Here is a 21,341-nt window from a genome sequence, read left to right on the forward strand (position 1 = left end):
TGCTCTGTGAACGTGCACCAATTTGATGCATTTGCCTTTCACAAGGTAAAAACTATGATGTGAAACGAATTAAAAGGTGTCTGACTCGCTGGTAAACACAAATCTGCAGCACAGTTTGGGGGCACAGGTGCTGCCTGGGCAGCTGGGTGTGGTCATGTGTCCGTTGGGCCTGCTCGGCGTTTTGTGTAGGCAGTGCTGGCCACAGAGTTTGTGGATACATGACGACGTGGCTCCCCATTCACAGAGCACGAACCCCGTGTGACCACACGGGTCGCACAGCCTGAAGCTGCCCCCTCCCCAAACCCTCTTTCTTTCTTTGGCAGTGTTTTACTAGGTGGGCCAGTCTGGCTTCACACACCCACCATCCTCCTGCCTCAGCCTTCCACGTGGTGGGGTTATAGATTCACTATGCCTGCCCAAGATAACACTTTCAACTAACTCTTCCACGCCAGGGGGCTGAGCCAGGAATGAGAATGAACTGACGGCTATACCCACACCCCACCGCTGAGTTTCACTGTGTTTTTTAAATTTAATTACGAATTTCACAGTGTGCTAAAATATGTCTCACAAAATCTGTCCTCTCACTATGTTAAATGCAGTTCATGCGTGAGGCCCGGCCACCTCCCGTCTGCAGGAGCTCTTCATCCTCTGGAGCAGAAACTCTGCACTCAGCCCTCCCACTCAGCCCTGGGAACCAGCACCCTGCTTTCTCTTCCTAGTGGGCTGCTTTTGGTACCGTATCCATGCGTGATCTGTTGCAGGATCTGTCTTTTTGTGACTGGCTTATTTCACTTGGCGTGAATATTTAAGATCAACTGCATACTGTATGCCAGGCTTTCTGCCCTTTTAAAGGTTGAGTGTATTCCTTTTGGCTGGAATGCATTTTCTCTTTTCACCTCTTGTCTATACTCCATCTTAGCTGTCTCTGACCCTTCCACAGTACTTTCACATGTTCTATACAGAGCTGGACGGAACATCCTTAAGATTGTATTTTGGGGCCTGAGGAGACACTTAAGTTTATATAAAGTTTCTGTCAGGTAAAGCATGAGGACTTGAGTTCAGATCTCATGTGAAGACCCTGGCGTGGGGTGCGGGGAATCCCTAGGCCTTGATGGCAGGCAGCCTAGCTGAATCAGTGGGTCTCAGGCCCCAGTGACGATCCTGTCTCAAAAACAAAGGGAATGGCTCCCGAGGAATAGGATCCGAGGCTGACCTCTGGACCCCACACACTGCATGCGTGTACATGAATGTCTCTGCCCCTCCATTCACCCACATATGCACAGCCCCCCCCCCAAACACACACACACACACAAGGGCTTGTTATGTAGAAGCTTCTGGATCATGTTGTGTGCCTCTGTTGTTAAGGTTTTGAGGAGTCTTCACGCTGACTCCCATACCTGTGGCATCCTTCCTCCTTCCCTCCCTCCCTCCCTCTCTCCCTTCCTTCCTTTCTCCCTCCCTCCTTTTTTGATAGCAGTGCCCAAAAGGTGTGAGGCCGTATTTCCTTGTGACTCTGCACTGGATCTGCCCATCTTTGTCCTTACACTGTTTTTAGTGGCCACAGCGACTGTTCTCTGCCTCTTTGCAGGAAGGAGATGACATTGCTGGAGCAGTCGGGTTCTCTCAAAGGCTCCTTGAGTGCAGAGCAGCAGCTGTCGCTCATCAGTGGCTGTGGCAATCTAGCAGAAGCAGTAGAGGGCGCCATGCACATTCAGGTGAGTCAAAGCCGGGCCTCGCAGGTCAGGTTTAGCATTCGGAAGTGAGAGGCAAGATGCAAGGGGGGGGGGGGGAGGGGAAGATGTGCTTTTTTTTTTTTTTTTTGTCCCTTCAAGGTCAGAATTTTGTTTTGTGTGACAGGAAACAGGGTCATCAAAACATCCCTTGTTCAACTGCTCACCAAACTATTATGACTGTGTCTTAAGAGTTGTTAGAATATTGAGGAAGAATATAGGGATTTTGGACTGGTAACACTGTTTTATTTTGTTCTGTCGCTTGGAACTTGCTATGTAGGGCAGGCTGTCCTCAGACTCACCGTTCTGTCTCAGGAGTGCAGAGATTAAAGGTGAGGGCACCAGGTCTGGCTTTAGCACAGTCTTAAATGGACACATTGTTGCTCTAGTAAGTAGAAAGTTGGAGGAAGTAACCTAAAAGAAAACCTTTCATTGGCATCTAGAGTTTTAGAGAGCTTCGCTGAAAGGGAAGGTGGGGAAGAATTCCCCTAGACACTGTTTGCTCTCCATTTGCCTGGAGAATGGCGGTGGTTGCTTGTGGCAGAGCCCGGCCTCTAGGGGCTGGGACTGAAGCTTCCCCACCCACTGTCCCCACTGCCCAGGTGCCCACCCTGCAGGCAGTCCCTGCCCCTGTCTTAAATGCAACTGTCACTTTGCACTGTAAACTTGGGTTGCATTACCTAAGACTCAAATACTCAAAGACTCTGATACTCCCCAGTGTTTGTGTGCTAAAGGGAAACTGAGGACGTGGAGAAGCCAGAGAAGCCAGAGAGGCCGAGTGTGTTTTGAGTGTGGACGTTGTTCCAGGAGGCTGGCTCCTTGTCTCTGTGGCTCTGAGTTCTCCACTCCCTTTACCGAACATGTGGCTGAGTAGAGGAGAGAACTGTTCTCAGTTCCCCTCTTTCTAAAATACAGCAGTCCCATGGACCAACGGTTTCAGTTACCTGTGGTCAAGAAGGGTCAAAATATGATTGGTTCAATGGCGAAGATGGCACAGTCGTATGACGCTTTTTCACTGTGTTGTTCTATGCGTCTTCACTGTTCGTTATTGCTGTTAGGCCCTCACTTGATAAACTGACCTTTCTCGTATACCTGCATGTTTAGGAAAGATAAGAGGAATAGTGTTTGGGACCCTCTGTGGTTTGGGCACCCACAGGGTGTCTTGGGATATCCCCCAGTAGATTTTTGGGGGATTGTTCCCTCTCCCTTTCCTTCTTCCTCCCCAACTGTGCCCCACATCTTCCTCTTTGAGACAAAGTCTGTGTAGCTCAGGCTGACCTGAAACGTGCCAAGTAGCTCAGGATGGCTTTGAACTGGCAGCAGTCCTTAGCGTCCTGAGTGCTGGGATTACAGGCACAGGCACCACTCTCAGCTGCCTGTCTCTTGGGTTGGAGTAGGCTGTATGAAGTGCAGGGCCCCGTGAGGGGCAGAGGGTGTCTGCGAGCTTGCACTATAATATTTCCAGTTTCTCATTTCACAAAGCATTTTGGTGCTGGCTCCCACCAGGTATCTCTTACTTTCAGTGAATTATCACATCTTGGATCTTTCTAGCCAGGTGCCCAGAGCACAGCATCTTTACTACTTCTGGGATGCTCATAAGTACAGCTTTCTAATTCATCCATGAAGTTTTAACCTCAGCCACGCATGGTGGTGAGTGGTACTCCCTGCACCTGAGAGCAGGAGGCAGGCGTTGCTCGAGGTAATGACTCATAGTGAGAACCCACAGTGAGTTCAAGGCCAGCCTGGACCCTGTGAGACCATCTCAGCCTTCCCCAAAACCTCCACCTTCCCCGAAATAGAGAGAAATAAAATTTATCACATCTTCAGTTACCAATTCTCAGTCAATCATTGATGTTGTTTTCTCTTCTCTAGCAGGCAGCTTGCAGTTTGCAGTGAGGCAATGTTGTTGCTCCCTTTGAAAGCTTATTTACATATATTCCAGTAGTATCGCACATAATGTCACACCCCAGGGATAATGACTATGTCTGTGCTCAAAAGCTTTCTTGCTATGTTTTCCGTGCTGGCCTTGAATTTAGAGTTTTAGGTAATGCTCCGTGGCCTCAGCCTCCCGAGTGTAGGAGTACAACCATGCCTGAGGCTTTCTTTGACTTCTCTCTCCATTTTTGAAAAACAGTCTAGCAGATAATTACCATAACCATCTAAAAGCATATGTGGAGCTGGAGAAATGGCTTCGAGTTAAGAGCACTTGTTGCTCTTTCAGAGAATCCAGATTCAGTTCCTAGCAACCACTTAGTGGCTCACAACCATTGGTAACTCCAGTTGTGGGAGACCAGACACCCTCTTTAGACTTACATCCATCCATCCAAACAAAACTCTCATACACATAAAACAAAATAAATAAATGAAAAAATATTTTAAAAAACGAAAATCTTCAATAACACGAAGACATTGTAGTAGCTCAGATATAAAGTCAGTCCTTTAAGGGAAAATCTTAACGGGACATAATGCTATCGTATAAGGTCCTTGACCTAGCAAATGCTTCATAAATGATAGTTATTTTATAGATTACATATTGTATAATTTGTGTGCAATTTTTGACAACAAATAAATGGCGTGGAGCAAGAGATGGCTCTTGCTACGCAGCTGAGGCCATAACTAAGGTCTGCTCCTGTTTTCCAAGTAACGAGTGTGTTTATGTTGAGCTCTGTCTGTGATGTGGAACACCAGAGCTGGGAGAGGAGGGGAAAGGAGAGGGATGATTCAGACCCTACTAGGTTTAATTCCTGTAAGAGACTGCATTGGGAAACCATCTCCAGGAACTCAGAGACAGAGAGAATGGGTAGGGTTGGGGAGGTTCGAGGCAGAGGATTTGACAAGTGGAGTTTGGGGAGGGGAAGGGGGTCAGGGTTGGGACAGTATTCAAGAAGAGAGGAGCGGAAGAGATGATTGTGTACGTCCTGGGAGGTTAGTGTGACCAAGACAGGTGCAGTGGGGAGGAGAAAGTGCCAGAGGCAGGAGGTGATTCAGGGTGGTTTCTAAATGCCAGCTCAAGGCTTAGTTACTAACATTTCTAACATGCCAAGGGCGGTAATAACACTGGGGCACTCAGTGTTTTCCTTCAGAAACAGAATTTCGGTCATAATTTATATCCTGAATAGAATCTTCCTAAAAGGATGGCCAGGAGAGGGAAACTAATCAGAAGGGAAGGTGGGAGGAAAACACATGGAAATCCCATTTGCCAGATGACTGATTTTCTTGGGCATGTTTGTGTAGGTTTTGTCTTTTCTTCGTCTCTCTCTCTTTTCCTTCCTTCCTTCCTTGTTGGTATAATGTTCTTTCTTTCTTTCTTTCCTTCCTTCCTTCCTTCCTTCCTTCCTTCCTTCCTTCCTTCCTTCCTTCCTTCTTTTCTTAATTTCTTTCTTTCCTTTCTTTCTTAAGATGGGTTCTTATCCTGTAGTCCATTCAGCTCAAACTCACCTGAAACTCACTATGTAATCTAGGATGACCCTGAACCCAAGGACATCCTCCTGCCTCAGCCTTCTGAGAGCCAGGATTATAGGCACAAGCCACTACACCTGGCTTGTAGTTTCTTTACACAATAATTTTAAAAATTCTTATTTCCTTGTAGCGTTGGATATCAACACCAGGCCATTGATACTGCTGAGTCTTCTGCTGCTGAGCCATATTACATAAGTTCTCCATTGCTGAGCTACATCCCATGTCCTTGTTTAGACCAGGTCTTGCTCTGTAGTGAAGGCTGTCCTTGAACTTGTGATCCTTCTTCCACCATGCCAGGCAAATGATAAACTTAATAATCCAAAGTCTGTAATTAGTACTTGTCAATGTTTCAACTTTTGTTTACCAGGCAAATGAATGAACAAATGAACAACCCCCCCCCCCCATAGGCAAACCAGTAATGCTGTGCTACATGTTTTAAAGAGTATGTTAATGTTTTTAATATCCGGGAATGTTAAATATACAAGTTGGAGAAGGCTGGGTGTGGTGACTCCTATAATTGTACCGTTTAAGAGGCAGAGGTAAGGGGACTGATGCAAACTTGAGGCCAGCAAGATCTCACTTCAGAAACAAACACTTATGTATATACTTACATACACACACGAGATAGACATCTCAGTGAGAACTGAGTGTTTTCTTGGATGCATTATCCTGAAACAAACCCACCTCTTGCTATATATAATCTCCTCAAGATGGTATCAAATAGAGGTGAAGTGTTTGGATGTAATTTTCTATCTATGAATGTCAGGAAAGCTGAAGCTTCAAACACCCGTGGGTGCCTGTTCCCAGGGCCTCACACGATTAGGAAACAGCTCTGTCACTGAGCTGCATCCACAAACCTCCAGGACGTTTCAGTTTTTGTTTCTATTTGGAGATGGGGTCTAATGTGGCCCAGGCTGGCCTCAAACTTGCTATGTAGCTGAGGCTGGCCTTGAACTCCTGGCCTTCCTGCCTCTTGCTTAGAAGCACTGGAACCACAGGTATGTGTCACTAAGCCTACCCCTCTGGAACTGCCCCAGGAAGTGTGCCCGTTCTCAGTTCCCACATCTCCCTTTTCCTTGGAGAAAACAGGTTGCTTGCAGGCTGCTTTCTTTTCTCAAATTTGTTATCCCAGGGAAATGTTCCAAAGCAAGAGGGAGAGCTTAAGGATAAGAAGACACGTCCAGGGAGTTTGCCTGCCAAAGCACCTCAACCAAAACCAGTCCCTGTTTTAGGATTTGCTTAGTCCCTGTTGCAAAGCCACATTGAGGTGTGTTTAATTCGTCCACAGCGGATAATCTTCTCCTCAAACCCCAGAGGGCAGGAGTGCGGGTGACAAGGTTTCCTAGCACTCTGGAAAGTCTGGGAGCCTCTAAGAAGGAAACCTGAATTTCTAAAACGTAGTGCAATTTTGAAATCAGATCCTGCCAGGCAAGAAAGTCTACTGTATGGGGAAATAAGCTGCTTCTAAAAGCCTGTCTGAGAGTGGCACCCTCAAGGGCACTAGGGCTCAGCTGCAGGAGCACTCCTCCTGAGGTTCAGCGGCAGGAGCACTCCTCCTGGGGATCAAGATGGCGGTGGGGGCCATGAGGGCAGCTTCTTAACTCAGGAAGTTGAAATGGAGCTTGCTTCCAGAGGCAAGGCAAGGCAAGGCCGAAGCCCAGACGTCCCAGTCACGCGGTTCCTGCAGATCCTGCAGATGAAGGGAGTTCTCGTCTGAGCCTCGCCTTTCCTTTCAGCTTGGAAAACGCTGGGCTTACTTGGAGAGGGCCTGAGACGCGGGCAGGCGTCAGTTACAGGAAGCTGCGCTCTTAAGTGGCAGCATGTTTGAAATGCCTGTGTTAGTTTAAAGAATAGCAGCTCACTGCACCTCTGCTCTTAGTCACCCAGGCTCACAAAGGCTCACACATGATTGCGGCCGTGGGGATGGGGCAGTTCAGGGAGCACAGGCCGCTGAGGCGGCAGCGTTGAGCTGGCACAGGGGTGTGAACCGAGCCTGGACTTCCGCGGCTCCCCTCTGGCATGTCTCTCTGAGACAGGCCTCACTAGGCATGCAACACCTGTTTCATATGTTAAAATATTTTTTAATATATGTTTTAAAACAGGTTATTGTTGTTTGTTTCATTGCCGCCTGGGGATTGAATCCCGTGTCTTGTGCCTACTAGGCAACCATTCTACTGCTGAATGTAGCTTTAGTTCTCTTACACTTTTAAGAAATAAAACTGCACTTACTAAGGTTGCATTTATATATTTGTCTGTTTGCTTTGTGACACGTAGCTCAAGCTGGCCTGGAACTATCTACGCAGCTACAGTTGGCCTTGAACTCCTGCATATCCTGCCTTCTCCTCCCAAGCGCTGGGACAAGAGGTGTGCCTTATTGCACACAGGCAAGGGGTCATTTACATACCAGAAAGCGAGCTGGGCTCAGTGCTCAGTACCATGTGCATGTGACAGATGCCTACACAGCCGGTTTGGGGTCCACACAGGCCCAAGGGGCTAGAACTTGCATTTAACCACTTGAGTTTGGCTGCGGGGAGGATAGTACATTAGGTTGACTGTGTATTCCACATCCGAGGACCCAGCCAGTCAGAGACAGAAGGGTTTAGAAGAAAAGTGTGTGGACTGGTGAGGTGGTTCAGCAGGTGAAGGTGCCTGCGGCTTGCCACCAAGCCTGATAGCCTGGGCCCCACACGGTGGGAGGAGAGAACTGACTCTGGAAAGCTGTCCTCTGACTTCCAGGTATACCGTGGTGTGCGCTCACACAGTAAGTAAATAAATGGAGTGAAAACGCACCATCAGCTCACAACAGCAGCCTCTAACTCCAGCTCCACAGGCACCAAAGTCCTCTTTTCGCCTCCACTGGCACCAGCACACGTGTGGCCTGCATTTAGACAAACACACATGTGCACATAGTAAAAAATATAAATATATTAACTCCATCCCTGCCCCCCCATACCCAAACAATGCAGTTGGGTGTGGTGGCACACATACACCTATGATCTTAGTGTTAGGATAAGGGAGGCGGATTGCTGTTAGTTCCAGGCCAGCCTGGGGTACATACTCCTAGCCAGTGAGAGACCCTGTGTCCAGCAAAGGGTAGAAGGCGCTTGGTGACCGTGTGTAAGTGTACCAGGACCTGTGTGCACGCTCCTCTGATCTACCCGCCCCACCCCCATATTAAAAAATGAAAGATGCCCTTCCCCTGAGATTTTGACTGGAGTTTGAGTGACTGTGGATTAGTACGGAGAACTGGCTCGTGACAAAATTGCACCTTGGGATCCATGTGCACGGATGCCCCTTTATTTAGTTAGTGTTTAAATTTTCCTCTCATGTGTTTTTTAGATTTTAATACCAAAGTTGTATGCATTCTGTCAGATATATTTTAAGTACTTAGTAATTTTAGTTCCATTTCTGTCAAAAATAACTTTTCCAGTTGTTCTGTTCATTAGCCGTATGTCACGGGTTTTGCCAAACTCATTATCTCTTGCAGGGTTTCGGTGTTTTTAAAAGTATTTTCTGATAGAACAGTCATATGTCTGGATAATTTTCTAATTGCTCTGACTTCCATTGATGAATTTTTTGGTGCTGACTAAGCCGTCTCCTATGGTATCTCTCAGGAGTGTACTGTCTGATACCCATGTCGCTTTATCTTGTTTTTTATTATGGAGAAAGAATTCTGGTAGTCATGACTAACTGTGACATTAGAGGGCCGTTTAAAGTTTATTTTTGGTGCCTTTTATCGGCTTGAGGAAATTCCCTATATTTCCAGTTTGTTGAGCATTGATAATGAATGGATGTTGAAATCTGAATTTTGTCAAATGCTGTTCTTTGTTCACTAAAATAAAGAACTGTGTGGGTTTCTCTATAATCTGTTATTACTGTATCCACCCCCCTTCTCTTCCAAGAGAACAAACCCAGGGTCTTATGCTTATGGTGAATTTTATTGTATTATTTTAGAATAATGAATCAACCTTGCATGTCTAGAATACTTGGCTATGATGAATTACTCTTTTTATGTTTTCTGGGTGCATTAGGTTAACATCTACTTATTAATTTATACATACCATTTATGTGTTTATACTGTGTGTGTGTGTGTGTGTGTGTGTGTGCATGCGTGCTTGTCTGTATGCACAGGCACACACAGTTCTTTTCTTGTATGGTGAGGTTCCAGGATTGACCTCAGGTAATCAGGCTTGGTAAGAAGTGTCTTTAGCTGTTGAGTTGTCTCATGGGCTGCAATTGGTTGATGATTATTATTAAAGATTCTTACATATGTCTTTATGAGGGATATTGGTGTGAAATTTCATTTCTTCATCTGTCTGTTGTCTTAGTATAACTCTGGGTTCATAAACTAAGCTAGAGAAAGGCTGTTCCTTCCATAGACCTGGAAATTATTTTATTTCTTTTTAAATGTCATGTACACTTCACTGGTGAAACTACAGAGTGGCTTGGTTGGTTGGGACTTTTCAGCAATGGTCTTCGTTTCCTTAGTGCGTGCAGGATCCGGGTTATCTATGTCTGCTTGGATAACGTTAGAGGTTGTTGTCTCTTTGGACAACTTTGGAAGTCATCTCGAGAATTCTTCCTATGTCATCCAAATTTGTGAATTTATGGGAATATGGTTATCGGTAATATTCTTATTGCTATTTTAGAGTCTCAAATTTTTATTCATGTATTCTTCTCTATTGCTGAGATCCACAGTCAATGGAGTCTCTTTCTTTCCTTTTCTTAAGTGGCTTTATCAACTTTATAAATCTTGTCAAAGAACTAGTTTTGTGTTTTATTTATTTTTTTTCTAGTTGATTTTCCCTAGGGTACACTGGTTTCTGCTGTCACCTTAATTTGCCACCTTTTGCTCGTTTTGTATTGGATTTTTCTTCCTTTTTTATAAGTGCTTAAGTCATAAATGTAGAAAATTGGTAACTTGGATTGAGTCCTACATTTTCTCCTCCTTTTCCCTCTACTTTATCTGTCTCTCTGTCTCCATCTCTCTGTCTTTCTCTCTCTCTGTGTCTCTATCTTTGTGTCTCTTTCTCCCTGTGATTTCTACCTCTTTTCAGCTTTGTTGGGGCCTCATTTCTGTAGAATATGGTGATGTGCTTGGCTGTGTCATTTATTGCTGTGTGCCCCATTACCTGGAAGGTGTGCTGTCTTAAAGCAAACACACTTCCTACTTTGCACAGTGGCTCTGGCTCTGTTCTCTCTTGACATTGGTATTGGCTAGGGCTGCTGTTTCCCTAGGTTTAGCTGGACCTGGGGCACCATTTCACAACAAACCTCACACATCTGCCAAGTTGATGGGTGCATATTGCAGTCCCTCCTCATGGATTCTTATAGATCCATGACTGTTTTCATGACAGAGTAGCACATGTCAAACACTGCAGTTTCCATGACTAAGTCTCAGAAGTCATGGGATCATTCCTCCCTCATTCTCTAGGTCACACAGACTAAAACCTATTCACCATGAACAGGGACTCTACAAGGCATGATTTCTGGAGTCACTGGTTTCCATCTCAAAGACCAGCGGCCATACATCAAAAACAGGTTGCTCTTTGCCATTTTCACCCAACATTTTACTGCAGCATCTGTCTCGCTTCTAACATTTCTTGTCTGTTCATTTTATCATCGGAACATTTAAGATGCCGATCTTCACTTAAATTCCCCATTGAATGGTCCCCAGCTCTAGATTTTCACTGGATCCAATTCCATCACCCATTTTTTTCTTTCTTTTTTTTTTGTGTGTTTTCCTGATTCTTCCCACTGGATTGCTTGTTGAGGAATGGAGTCCCATCCATCTATCTTAGTCAAGAAGTCAACTTCGGGTGCATTTTGCTGTTTCCATAGTTACTTGAGGTTTGCCACAGCGCCAAATGCCTCTGTGTCCTTTGTGTCCCAATCTCATGAGCCCCCCCAGCAGCAGCCACTTGGCTCCTGCACACTTTGCCATCAAGGAAAACTCTGTCTGTCCTCCAGCTGCACTTAGACTTTCCCGGGAGCCCCATGGGAAGAGCTTTCTGAGGTAAATGTCACTTTGTGTCTGGGTCCTCAAACTTGCACATACTCTGTTTTTATACACTGTTGCACACCTCTTGCTATGCGTAGTTTTATGTTAGTTAAATTTTGGCATCAGTACGTATGTAGCTTTCATATTTCAATCAAAATATGAAAGCTTTAGGTTTAGCTCATCACAGATGAAGGCATAGAAAACACAAACACGGCATCCTTCTCCATTATTCATCATGAATAATTTCCGAGACTTTTGATGAGTGCTTGAAGACTAACTGTGGAGACTGGCAAAGCCTGTATGTCCATGTTTCCCACACACATACACACTAAGACAAAACTAATGTATAAACTGCTCCCTACCCCCCAGGCAGAAGTGGAATTCTAAGGTTTTTCTTCATTTTATAAGCGGGATCAGAACACCAGTACTTAAAATAAGGAAAGTGGGCTGGACATGGAGTCACATACCTGTTAATTCATTAGCCACGGGGGGGGGGGAGAGGAATGAGGTGGGAAGGTTGTTATCATGAGTTTGAGGGTGCTCTGGCTGCATCAGCGAGCCTGAGGCCAGCCTTGGCCTCGGTGTGAGAACCTGTCTCAAGAACAAGCAAACAGGACTCCACTTATCCAGACACTTCATGTTAAGAACTTTAGAGGCGGGGGTGAGAATCTAGCTTAGTTAGTAGAAAGCTGATATCTGCAGGGCCCAGGGCCCATCCCCGGGGTGTATAAATTGGATGTGGTGGCACACACCTGCAACCTCAGCACTTGGGGGATGGAGGCAGCAGGAGCAGAAGTTCAAGGTTGTCTTTGGTTACATATAAGTTTGATGCCAGCCTGAGGACTAAGCAGTTGTACTTAACAATATAATATATCCATTTCTTCAATGCCCTTAACATACTGACCTTCACAACTGTGCATTTCTATGGGTTGGGAAATTATGATGCACACCATTCCGTCATTAACTGTGTTTTCACAGCTGAGCCTTAATGCCAAGGAAACAATATAGTTTAACATATTGAGGTAATCTTTATGGATTAAAGACTGTTGCCCGACTGCTAAAGGTTTATGTCTAAAATAACTTAGTGGGAGCTCAACTGGGCAGCAGTGGGCCCCTTGTCCTGGGCTTGTATAAATGCAGCTTGGTCTTAGCCAATTATAAAGGGCCATTGAGCACTCCTGGATAAGGAGGGATTTTCCACCGGGTTATCAAAGGAGACCACTGCTCCGACTTTTATTAGTCAGGTCACCCCGTGCAAGCCTCCGCTGCACAGCCCAGTGACAGAGCCCCAGAACCTCTGTGATTTGGGGATGCCTGCTTCAGGAATCACAGGTTGCTCAAATTAAACTGTTAAAAGTTTAATGGGCCTCAGCTTGTCTTTTCAAGTGCTAATAAAGCTTACTCCAATGCAAGGCTCAGCAGACATTCTCTTTAAGGTCTGGGCCATAAATATTTTAGGGTTCGAGGGCTGGGTAGAGTCTCTGTTGCATAGTTTTTATTTGTTTTTGTTTGTGTTTTATAATCTCTCATTGTTAGTTTGAGGTGGGGGCCTGCTGCCCCAGGGCCGTGTTTGCTGCCTCCTGCTGACTATGCAGAAGGTGCTGTCCTTATGCCAGGCCCTCTGTGCCCCTCCCCAGTTATCACTTCTAGTCCAGCTTGGTCCTTCAAGTGGTGAGCCCTGGGATTCAGGGCTCAGCTCTGGCATTAAAGAGACCTTAGGGTGGAAACTGACGTCTCTGTCCTATCGTCCTGAGGAAATGGGAATAACAGTGATATGAGAGTTATGCTTTCATTCACCAACAATTTCCTCCCTCCTTTCAAACTTCCCTGGTCCTCCTGCCTCAGCTTCCCAAATGCTGAAATTACTGGCCTGTAAGAACATTCTTTATTTTATTTTATTTTTTTTTTTTTTGACACAGGGTTTCTGTGTGTAGCTCTGTCCAGGAACTAGCTCTGTAGCCCAGGATGGTCTCAGACTCACAGAGATCTGCCTGCCTCTGCTTCCTGAGTGTTGGGATTAAAGGTGTGTGCCACCACCACCTGGCTGTAAGAACATTCTTGAAGGCCATATATAACTGTCCATGAGCATCTGTGGGAGACTGGCTCCAACACTCTTCTGATACCGTACTTCTGAATCCCTTGTACGGCATGGTGTGGTATTTGCACATACATTATGCACACCCTTCCGTATGTTTTAAATCATCCCTAAATGATTTATAATAATTAATACAGTATACACACTAAGTGAATAGTGGTTATATTGTCTGTTTTAGAGAATGATGACAGGAAGAGAAGTCTATACATTCTCAGTAAAGGCACTTTTTTTTTTTTGAATGCTAGGGATAGAATCCAGGGGCTTGTGCAGCCTCCCACCAATGAGCTGTATCCTTAGAGCACAAGAATGATTTTTCAAATAATACTAAGTATGGAATTTAGTTGACTTCTTATTACAAACCACAGGAAAGTAACTTCAAGCAGAAAAGATTTGTTCATGAGTGAGAAAAGAGGAGCAAGCTAGGGCAAGCTATAGGTACGCCATGCAAGGGAAGAAGAAGCTTTGCCAGTGAAAGGGAGAATTTCAAGTAAGTCACTCCATACACAGCCCCCAGGCCCTGCGTACTGACTGAGGCAGGGCTTGGCATCACCTGACTGCAGGAGAGGCCACCAGAAGACTGCCTCCCTGAGTCGTGAGATACCTCACAGAATGTTCCAGAGAAGCTTTGATAGAGCAGTCTGTACACACAGGGCAGGTGTGACGAAGACTTTCTGGTGGGGCGTTCTCGAAAGTCCTTGAGACAGTTCGTATCTCCTGCAAGGCACAGACTCTTTCCCCTTTGTCTTCTTGGCTCTGGGTTTGGTCTGCTCCTGACAGAGAATGACTTTATCTTGGTATCGGCAGTCTTCTCAAAGCTGAAGAGCAGGTGGCGACGGGAAGAGATTGTGTGTGGACTGAGGCCCTGGGCAAGGTTTTTGAGGTGTGTCACTACGAAAACCACCTTTGGGGGAAGAAGGTGCATTTGGCTTTGTCACGCATCATAGGTCTAGACGGAGGGAAGTTTATGTTGGTTTTGGCTTGAGCCTTACTGGTAGCACTGAGTGTGGAGGAAGGCGAGGAAGAGAGGGGCTTCCTGGACACTCTTGGCCCACCTGGTCATCAGAGAAGTCTGTTGTGTCTTAGAGGGCTCAAGGCTCCAGACCCAAGGAGTGCAAGCTCCGCAGTGGTCCATGTGCAAGCGGCCTCCACTCAAGGGTCATTCAGAAGAACACAGCTTCATTATGTGACTTGCCAAAGTGTGAAAAACATTCTGATCATCTTCCTTCTTACCACATCCTTCATTTTCACTCTCGCTCTCCTCTCTCTTACTCTGCCTCTTTAGTCGGGGCTTGTATATGCAATCAAGGAATAAAATGTGTTATCTGTGTACCTATGAGACAGAGGCCAAATTCCTCTGTGGTTATGCACAGCTCCATAGTGCACAGACCACTGCCATAGGACTGATAAGACTGTATAAGAGCTGGCAAATCTTTATCGCCCATTGGTGTCCTAACGCCACACTGCAGGGTGTCCATCATGGTTGTGGCGATGCTGTACAAACCGACTGTGCTCCAAGTCTCGCACCAGCAGTAGTTACGCTCAGCACATACTGTGTAAGCATCGTAATAAACAGCAGTGGTTTTCGTCTCTGTGTTTACTGCAGTATGCTTTTCATTTGTTATTATTTTACTTTATTTAAGACAGGATCCCACTGAGCCAGGCTGGCCTGGAACTTACCAGGTGGCTTGGCCTCAAACTTGTAATAATGCTCCTGTGACACACACACACACACACACACACACACACACACACACATATATATATAACTTTATATAGATCTTGTAATCCTGTAATGCTAATCCTGTAATTCTAGCACTTGGGATGCTGAGGTAAAGGATCAAGAAGTCAAGGTCATCCTCAGTTGCATGTGTAGTTAGAGGCCAGCCTAGGCTACATGAGGCCTTCTCTCAATCTCTCTCTCTCTCACACACGCACACACACACACACAACACAACAAAACAAAACAAAACAAAATAAAAACCAAAAAACTTAACTTCGAAACAGTGTGTGTGTGCTTCGGGAAGCAATTTTACACACCTCAAACTTCCCATGTCTTGTTTTTACATGTGGTACTAGGAATGGCTGGGATCCAGGCATACCAGGCCCTTTCTCTCCCACTGAGTCACTGCCTCAGCCGCCACCATGCCTCATGAGTGACCATGTGTAGCATCTGACCAGGACTAGCTACCTTTGTGTAACTATGCCCTGGTATGTTCACACACCACAAAATAACCTCCTCGTGCCGCTCTCAGAAGTAACACATGACTATATTAGGTGCTGTGACCAAATCTGGACTTGAGAAAGTGATTAGTCAAGGTAGTAACAAAGGGAAACACAGTCATGGGTGGGGAGGCCACCTGCTTTGCATTCCACCTGATTGCAGGTAAGGTCTGAAAATGGCTGGCATGGCTGGCCCTCCGGCAAATGTTTACCTATAAGCGCTTCCGTGACGAAGGAGCTAGAGTGATGACTTGTGCGTCTCAGACTGCGTGACCTGCAAAATGAATAGCAAACTATTCCATGGCAATTTGCTCTTGCTGACCTCTGCCTTCTGAGACAGAATGAAGCCCATGTCCTGGGCAGAATGGAGAAGGCAGTGGACTCTGCTGTCGGTATGGAACCAGGTGTCAGGCAGGCAGTGGTGGCCTGAGGCTTGTTGGTGAGCCGAATGAGGATGGGAAGTGGGGACGCAAGGGATCTGACATTGCCTAGGGCTGGGCCCAGGGACAGCCCTAGTACTCTGATTGACATTCCTCAGGCTGGGCCAGCCAGTTTTTGGAAGGAATTTCAGGGCACCCTCGTACACAAACCATCCCTTTAAAAAGTATTGGCAAGTCATGCTTGGGGCCACGCACCTATAATCTTAGCAATTGGGAGGCCGAGGCAGGGAGATTGGCAAGAGTTGGAGAAGGCCTAGACTGCACTGTGACCTCAAGGCCAGGGTAGGCTATATGTAGAAGCCCTGTCGTCTCAGCAAGCAAGAACAAACAAGAGTGTTGGGATGGTAACAGTCCCGACGCCAGAAAGAGGAAAGCATGTCTAACTCAGTTATCCTCTCGTTAGGTTTTCGTTTAGCCGTCCCTGGCTTCATTTCCTGTGGTGTTTTTGCGTTGGCCACCGTACCGCGTCCTTATTTTCGTATAGCTTTAGAGACGGCTCTGTAACCAGTGGTGGTATCACTGTTCTCAGAGTCCGTGGCGCTTCTAAGGCAATGGTTCTCAACCTGTGGGCTGCGACCCCCGTGGGGGTCAGGCATTTGCATCACTATTCTCGATAGTAGCGAAACGGCAGCTATGGAACAGCAATGGAATAGTTTTACCGCGGGGAGGGTCACCACAGCGTGAGGAACTGGATTAGAGGGTCGCAGCGTTAGGAAGGCCGAGAACGGCTGGCCGAGGGTCCTAGGAGCAGTCTCCCCAACTCCACCCAACTAAAGAGTACAAAGCAATGTTGTTGTTTTTTTTTCCATTAAATTTTATTTTATCTGTATGGTTGTTTTTCTTGCATAACTGTGTGTGTACCATGTGAATGTTGTGCCCTGGATGGAACTGGAGTTACAGACAGTTGTGAGCCACTATGTGGGTGCTGGGAATTGAACCCAGGTCCTCTAGAAGAACTGCCAGGGCCATCTCTCCAGCCTGTTGCCTGTTGTGGGTGACACCGCTGATCTGACTCCTAGTTCCCCTGATTCCCAACAACCACAGAACCAAACCAGTCTTGCGCTTTACGCAAACACACTTGCTTCATTGCTCCCTGTAGCACTCCTCCGTGCTTCCAGTTACTGTTTAAAAGGATGTTTCATTCTAAGCCAGGTGTGGTGGCACACCCTTGCAATCCCAGCACCCTGGGAGGCAGAGGCAGGTGGATCACTGAAAGTTTGAGGCCAGCCTGGTCTACAAAGTTAATCCAGGACAGCCAAGGCTACACAGAGAAACCGTCTTGAAAACAAAAACAAAAACAAAACAAAACAAAACAAAAAAAGGAATTGGGTGAATATTCTTGTCTGGCTGGCTCTTAGTACATATTGTTAGGTGATATTTTGTCTCCCTTGCCCCTTTTAAACCCATGTATTTTATCTTTTTGTATGTGTATGTGTGCTTTGCCTGCATGTGTGTATTCATACCACGTGTGTGCCTAGTGCTGAAGAAGGACGGAAGAAGGCATCAGGTCCCCTGGAACAGGAGTTGTGGGTGCGGATGGCTATGAGCTGTCATGTGGGTGCTGGGAAATGAAACAGGTCCTCTGCAAGAGCAACAGCTGCTTTTAACTGCCGGGCCGGCTCTGGAGCCCACTTTACTATTAAAGATTTTATTTATTTTATGTGCATCAGTGTTTGCCGGCATGTATATAATAAGTGCATTGCATGCTTGCCTGGTGCCTTGAAGGCCTGAAGAGGGCACCAGATTCCTTGGAACTGGAATTAATGGATCATTGTGAGCCACCATGTGGGTACTGAGAATCCAAACTAGGCCCTCTGGCAAGAGCTCTTAACTTCGGATCCATTTCTCCTGACCCCACCTTCCTTTTTAGGAGTAATCTGTCAGTGTGGCTTGATTCCAAGTTTGCCAGTGATGTGTGTATTGCTTTCTAAAAGGATTAAATAAAATATGATCCCAACATTGTTCTCTCCCCTCCACTCCCCCTTCTGATCTCTCCCCTCCCTCCTTCCCCCTCCCTCTCTCTTTCCCTCCTCTCCCCTCCTCTTCTCTCCCCTCCTCTCCTCTCCTCTTCTCTTCTCTTTTCTCTTCTTTTCCTCTCTTTTCTCTTGCAAGGCAGAGTCTCATGTAGCCTGGGCGGCCCTCAAGCTTGTTACGTAGCTGAGGCTGATTTTGAACTCCTGGTCCTTGTGTCTTTACATCCCATTGTGTCTTTACACACACAATTCAACACTGATATTCTTGCTTACTAAAGTTGCTTGCACATGCCTATAATCCCAGCACTTGGGACACAAAAGCTGGACAATCACCATTTTTAAGCCATCTTAGACCTGTCTTAAAAACAAAACAAAACAAAAAATAGAAACAAACCTAATGACCTTGCTATCCTCTGAGTTTAAACAGAAAGCCAAAATCCCTGCAGTGGATCTCACAGAACATTTTTTAGAAGGATGGAACAATGATTTTCTGATATAGTCTTTTGACTTTACGCCAATTATATCATCAGTGTGGACAGAAATCTCATTATCCTTTATGGTCTACAAATTGTAGGTTGTTCAGTTAATGCTCAAAGTAAAAATAAATAGGTATCTAAATTTTTTTTAATAAAAAAATATATTATGTGGAATGGACAAATTCAAGCTGGAAAAATAATTGTTTGATCTTATCAGACTAGAGACACAGGATGCCATCAAGAGTGGTCATGTCCTCTCTTTCTCCCTCCCCCTCTCTCTCTCTTTCAGTGCTGGAGACCAAGTCTAGGGCCTCACGCATGCTAAGCAAGCACGCTCTGGAGCACACACAGTTAAAGCTTCAGGAACACTGAGGAGTTTAACTACGGTGACATTTGCATTCATTTATTTTTCCCTAAGTGTTTTCATTGATGCTTGGTGCTGTGTGGCTGCTGTTGGCCGAGTCCATTAGATCTTGTGTATTGTTCTGAACACACCAGGAGCTCTGCCTGTGTAATAGGCGGATGAGGAAATCTTTCCAGCAGCTTAATATTGATAAGGAACTCCTGGGGCAGACCTCCATGCTGGGCTGAGACCGGGAGACTCTGGAGTTTGGGTGGCTGCCTGAAACGTTGTCCACTATTGTTTGTTTGGTTTTCCTGGCTTTTGGGCTTTCTGCCACTCACCCTGTAGCACCCTGGGACTCGTATCTGCTGACTCTGCACTGCCTTGGTTATTTATTTTCATTTGAAAGTCGATGTCCACAGACTGAAGCACTGTGGGCGGGGGCGGGTCAAAAAGCTTTTTTCAGTTGATGGTTTCCCTTTCTGGAGTGCAGTTGTGCTATATGGGTTCCGTGTCCCAAGCAGAGGCCTTCCTGACACACAGAAGCCAGGACAGTTGGCACCAGTGAGTTGCCTACACACCTGGGACATGAGTCACAGAGATGGCCATTTTGGTTCCCTGGAGGACAGAGTTTGAGCCCTGCCTTCTCCTTGTCCAAAGTGGGTAATGGTGTATACAGGAAACTTCAGAGATATCTGTCTGCACTTGGAAGGTAGGAATGAACCTTACTGGAGGCAGCTTTAGGTATTTCTTCAATTCCCTTAATTAATTTAGTTCCTTTAATTCAATGATACTCAGCATGTCAGAGCACGGTACTTTGGGTATCATTTTCTGAACTTAACAGTAGCCTTATCTGGAGTTGCTGGGAACTGAATAACTAAATCCATCTGGGGTTGGGAGACAGGGGTGGTGACTGTTGCATGAGAAGGTCCAGGAACATTTATTTCCCCCAAGTTTCCCTCTTACTCCTTCCTCAAGCTAAACCTTGAGATACATGGTTTGGTTGTATAAAAATATATATCCCTAATTACAGTCATTTACCCAAAGGAGGATGTCCCGCCTCAGTGATGTGTACCGTCACCAGGGCTGGGTCAAACCATGCAGCACGCAACGTTCCCCCCCATCAACTCTGCTTTATTAACTTGTTGTTGCAGAATGTGGACCGTCTTAACTTAGCTGTCACAGAGGCGTCCACAGTTTACCCTGCAGCTGGAGAGAGCAGGGAGGGTGGGCACCCTGTGACTGCTGCCACAACCTCAGGGGGGCACCAGGTCAGAGAGAGCGCCTTACTAGACACAGTTATGGCAGAAAGTGGGATTATGAAGATACGCCCTCCGTTCCTTAACATTCTGGCAAGCCAGACACGGCTGTGTCTGTAAGCCTAGCAGCTGGGAGGCTGAGGTAGGAGGATCTCAAGTTCAAAACCATCCTGGGCCATATAGAAAGCTAGTTGGGGCTACTGATCAAGACACTGTCTTAAAAAACAAAACCCCAATTAAAAAAAAAAAAAAAAAGCAAAACTCCAAACTCTAGTGTCTGTCTCAGCCCTAGTCAGTTTCCAGCAGCTCCTGTCTCTTTCGACTGTTGTCCTCTGTAGAGCTCAAGACCACATCCGTGCTGGATGCCTTTGTTCCGTTTCTACTCCCTCCCCAGCCCCCAGGCGGGGAGTCCCTTCCCTAGAGACTAAGAAACACGTGGAAACTGATGCCTTTCATTAATGACACTGTGAGTGAGCAGCAAGAATGTCTCCCTTTCTTACCTACAATGAACCTGGTTTTGGTACCCTCCTGAGAAGACTTTAGACTATGTGGGAGTCATTGTTTTGTTGAATAGACAGCGATAAAGCACGAAATGAAGTATCAGTTACCTTGAGCCTGCTACCTCACATGTGGCCCTCTTACGCCTTTCCTCTTCCAGTCTCTGCATTGTTTTACGGGTATTCCTCCTGAGCACTGCGACCCGGGTTTCAGGTGGCATGATTGTTGCTTTGTCACAGGGACCGTGTTAGGCAGGCCAGGGCCTCTGGCCTTGGCATCCCCATCTGCTCCTTGCCTCCTGGTGGGCTTTGATTCTGTCAGGCAGGGCTCCTGGTAGCTCTCTGAGATACCCGGACTCTGAACTCTTCCAGCTTAAGGCTAAGCTAAGGCTCAGGCAGCAGAGGAGTGTGCTGACCAGCCACTGTGAGATCTGACCGGGGTTCCCTGCCTGCTGACTCTTCAGTCCATGGCCATTACCAGGTTTGTACTATTTTCCCTCACATGGTGAGGAAAATGAGGTATTTGTTTCCATACCTCAGGCAGCAGTGGGAGTGGGGGAGGATAAGAATTAGACTGAAGGTCATAATTTTGACTCGACTTCTTTCTGTCCTAAACCCAAATATCCTGCCGGCACATGAAGAAGCTCAATAGTGAAAACAAAGTAGGGGCCTGCTGGTTTCCATTCCCATTTGAAGCCCAGGCTTCTCTCACCTGACCCCACCCAGAGACCCGAGGTTCCCTGGGGCTACTCATCCTTCCCAGTAACCCGTAAGCCCCACATTTCATTGTCTGCTTGGGTCTAGGCTGCACGGACATTCAGGTAGGCCATCGTCTCCCCATTGCGCCC

At 46.3% G+C, this 21,341-nt stretch overlaps 1 protein-coding gene across 1 annotated transcript in view; it reads left to right on the forward strand.

The window, feature by feature from the left end:
• Cryl1 (crystallin lambda 1) overlaps positions 1-21,341 on the forward strand; it is a 109,521-nt gene that overhangs the window by 25,519 nt on the left and 62,661 nt on the right. Inside the window, exon 3 of the mRNA XM_021639068.2 lies at positions 1,589-1,715. Coding sequence (XP_021494743.1) covers positions 1,589-1,715 — 127 coding nt within the window. The remainder of the gene's footprint in view (positions 1-1,588; positions 1,716-21,341) is intronic.

The sequence above is a fragment of the Meriones unguiculatus genome, chromosome 9, assembly GCF_030254825.1.
Source record: "Meriones unguiculatus strain TT.TT164.6M chromosome 9, Bangor_MerUng_6.1, whole genome shotgun sequence".
In the NCBI taxonomy this organism is placed as follows: domain Eukaryota; kingdom Metazoa; phylum Chordata; class Mammalia; order Rodentia; family Muridae; genus Meriones; species Meriones unguiculatus.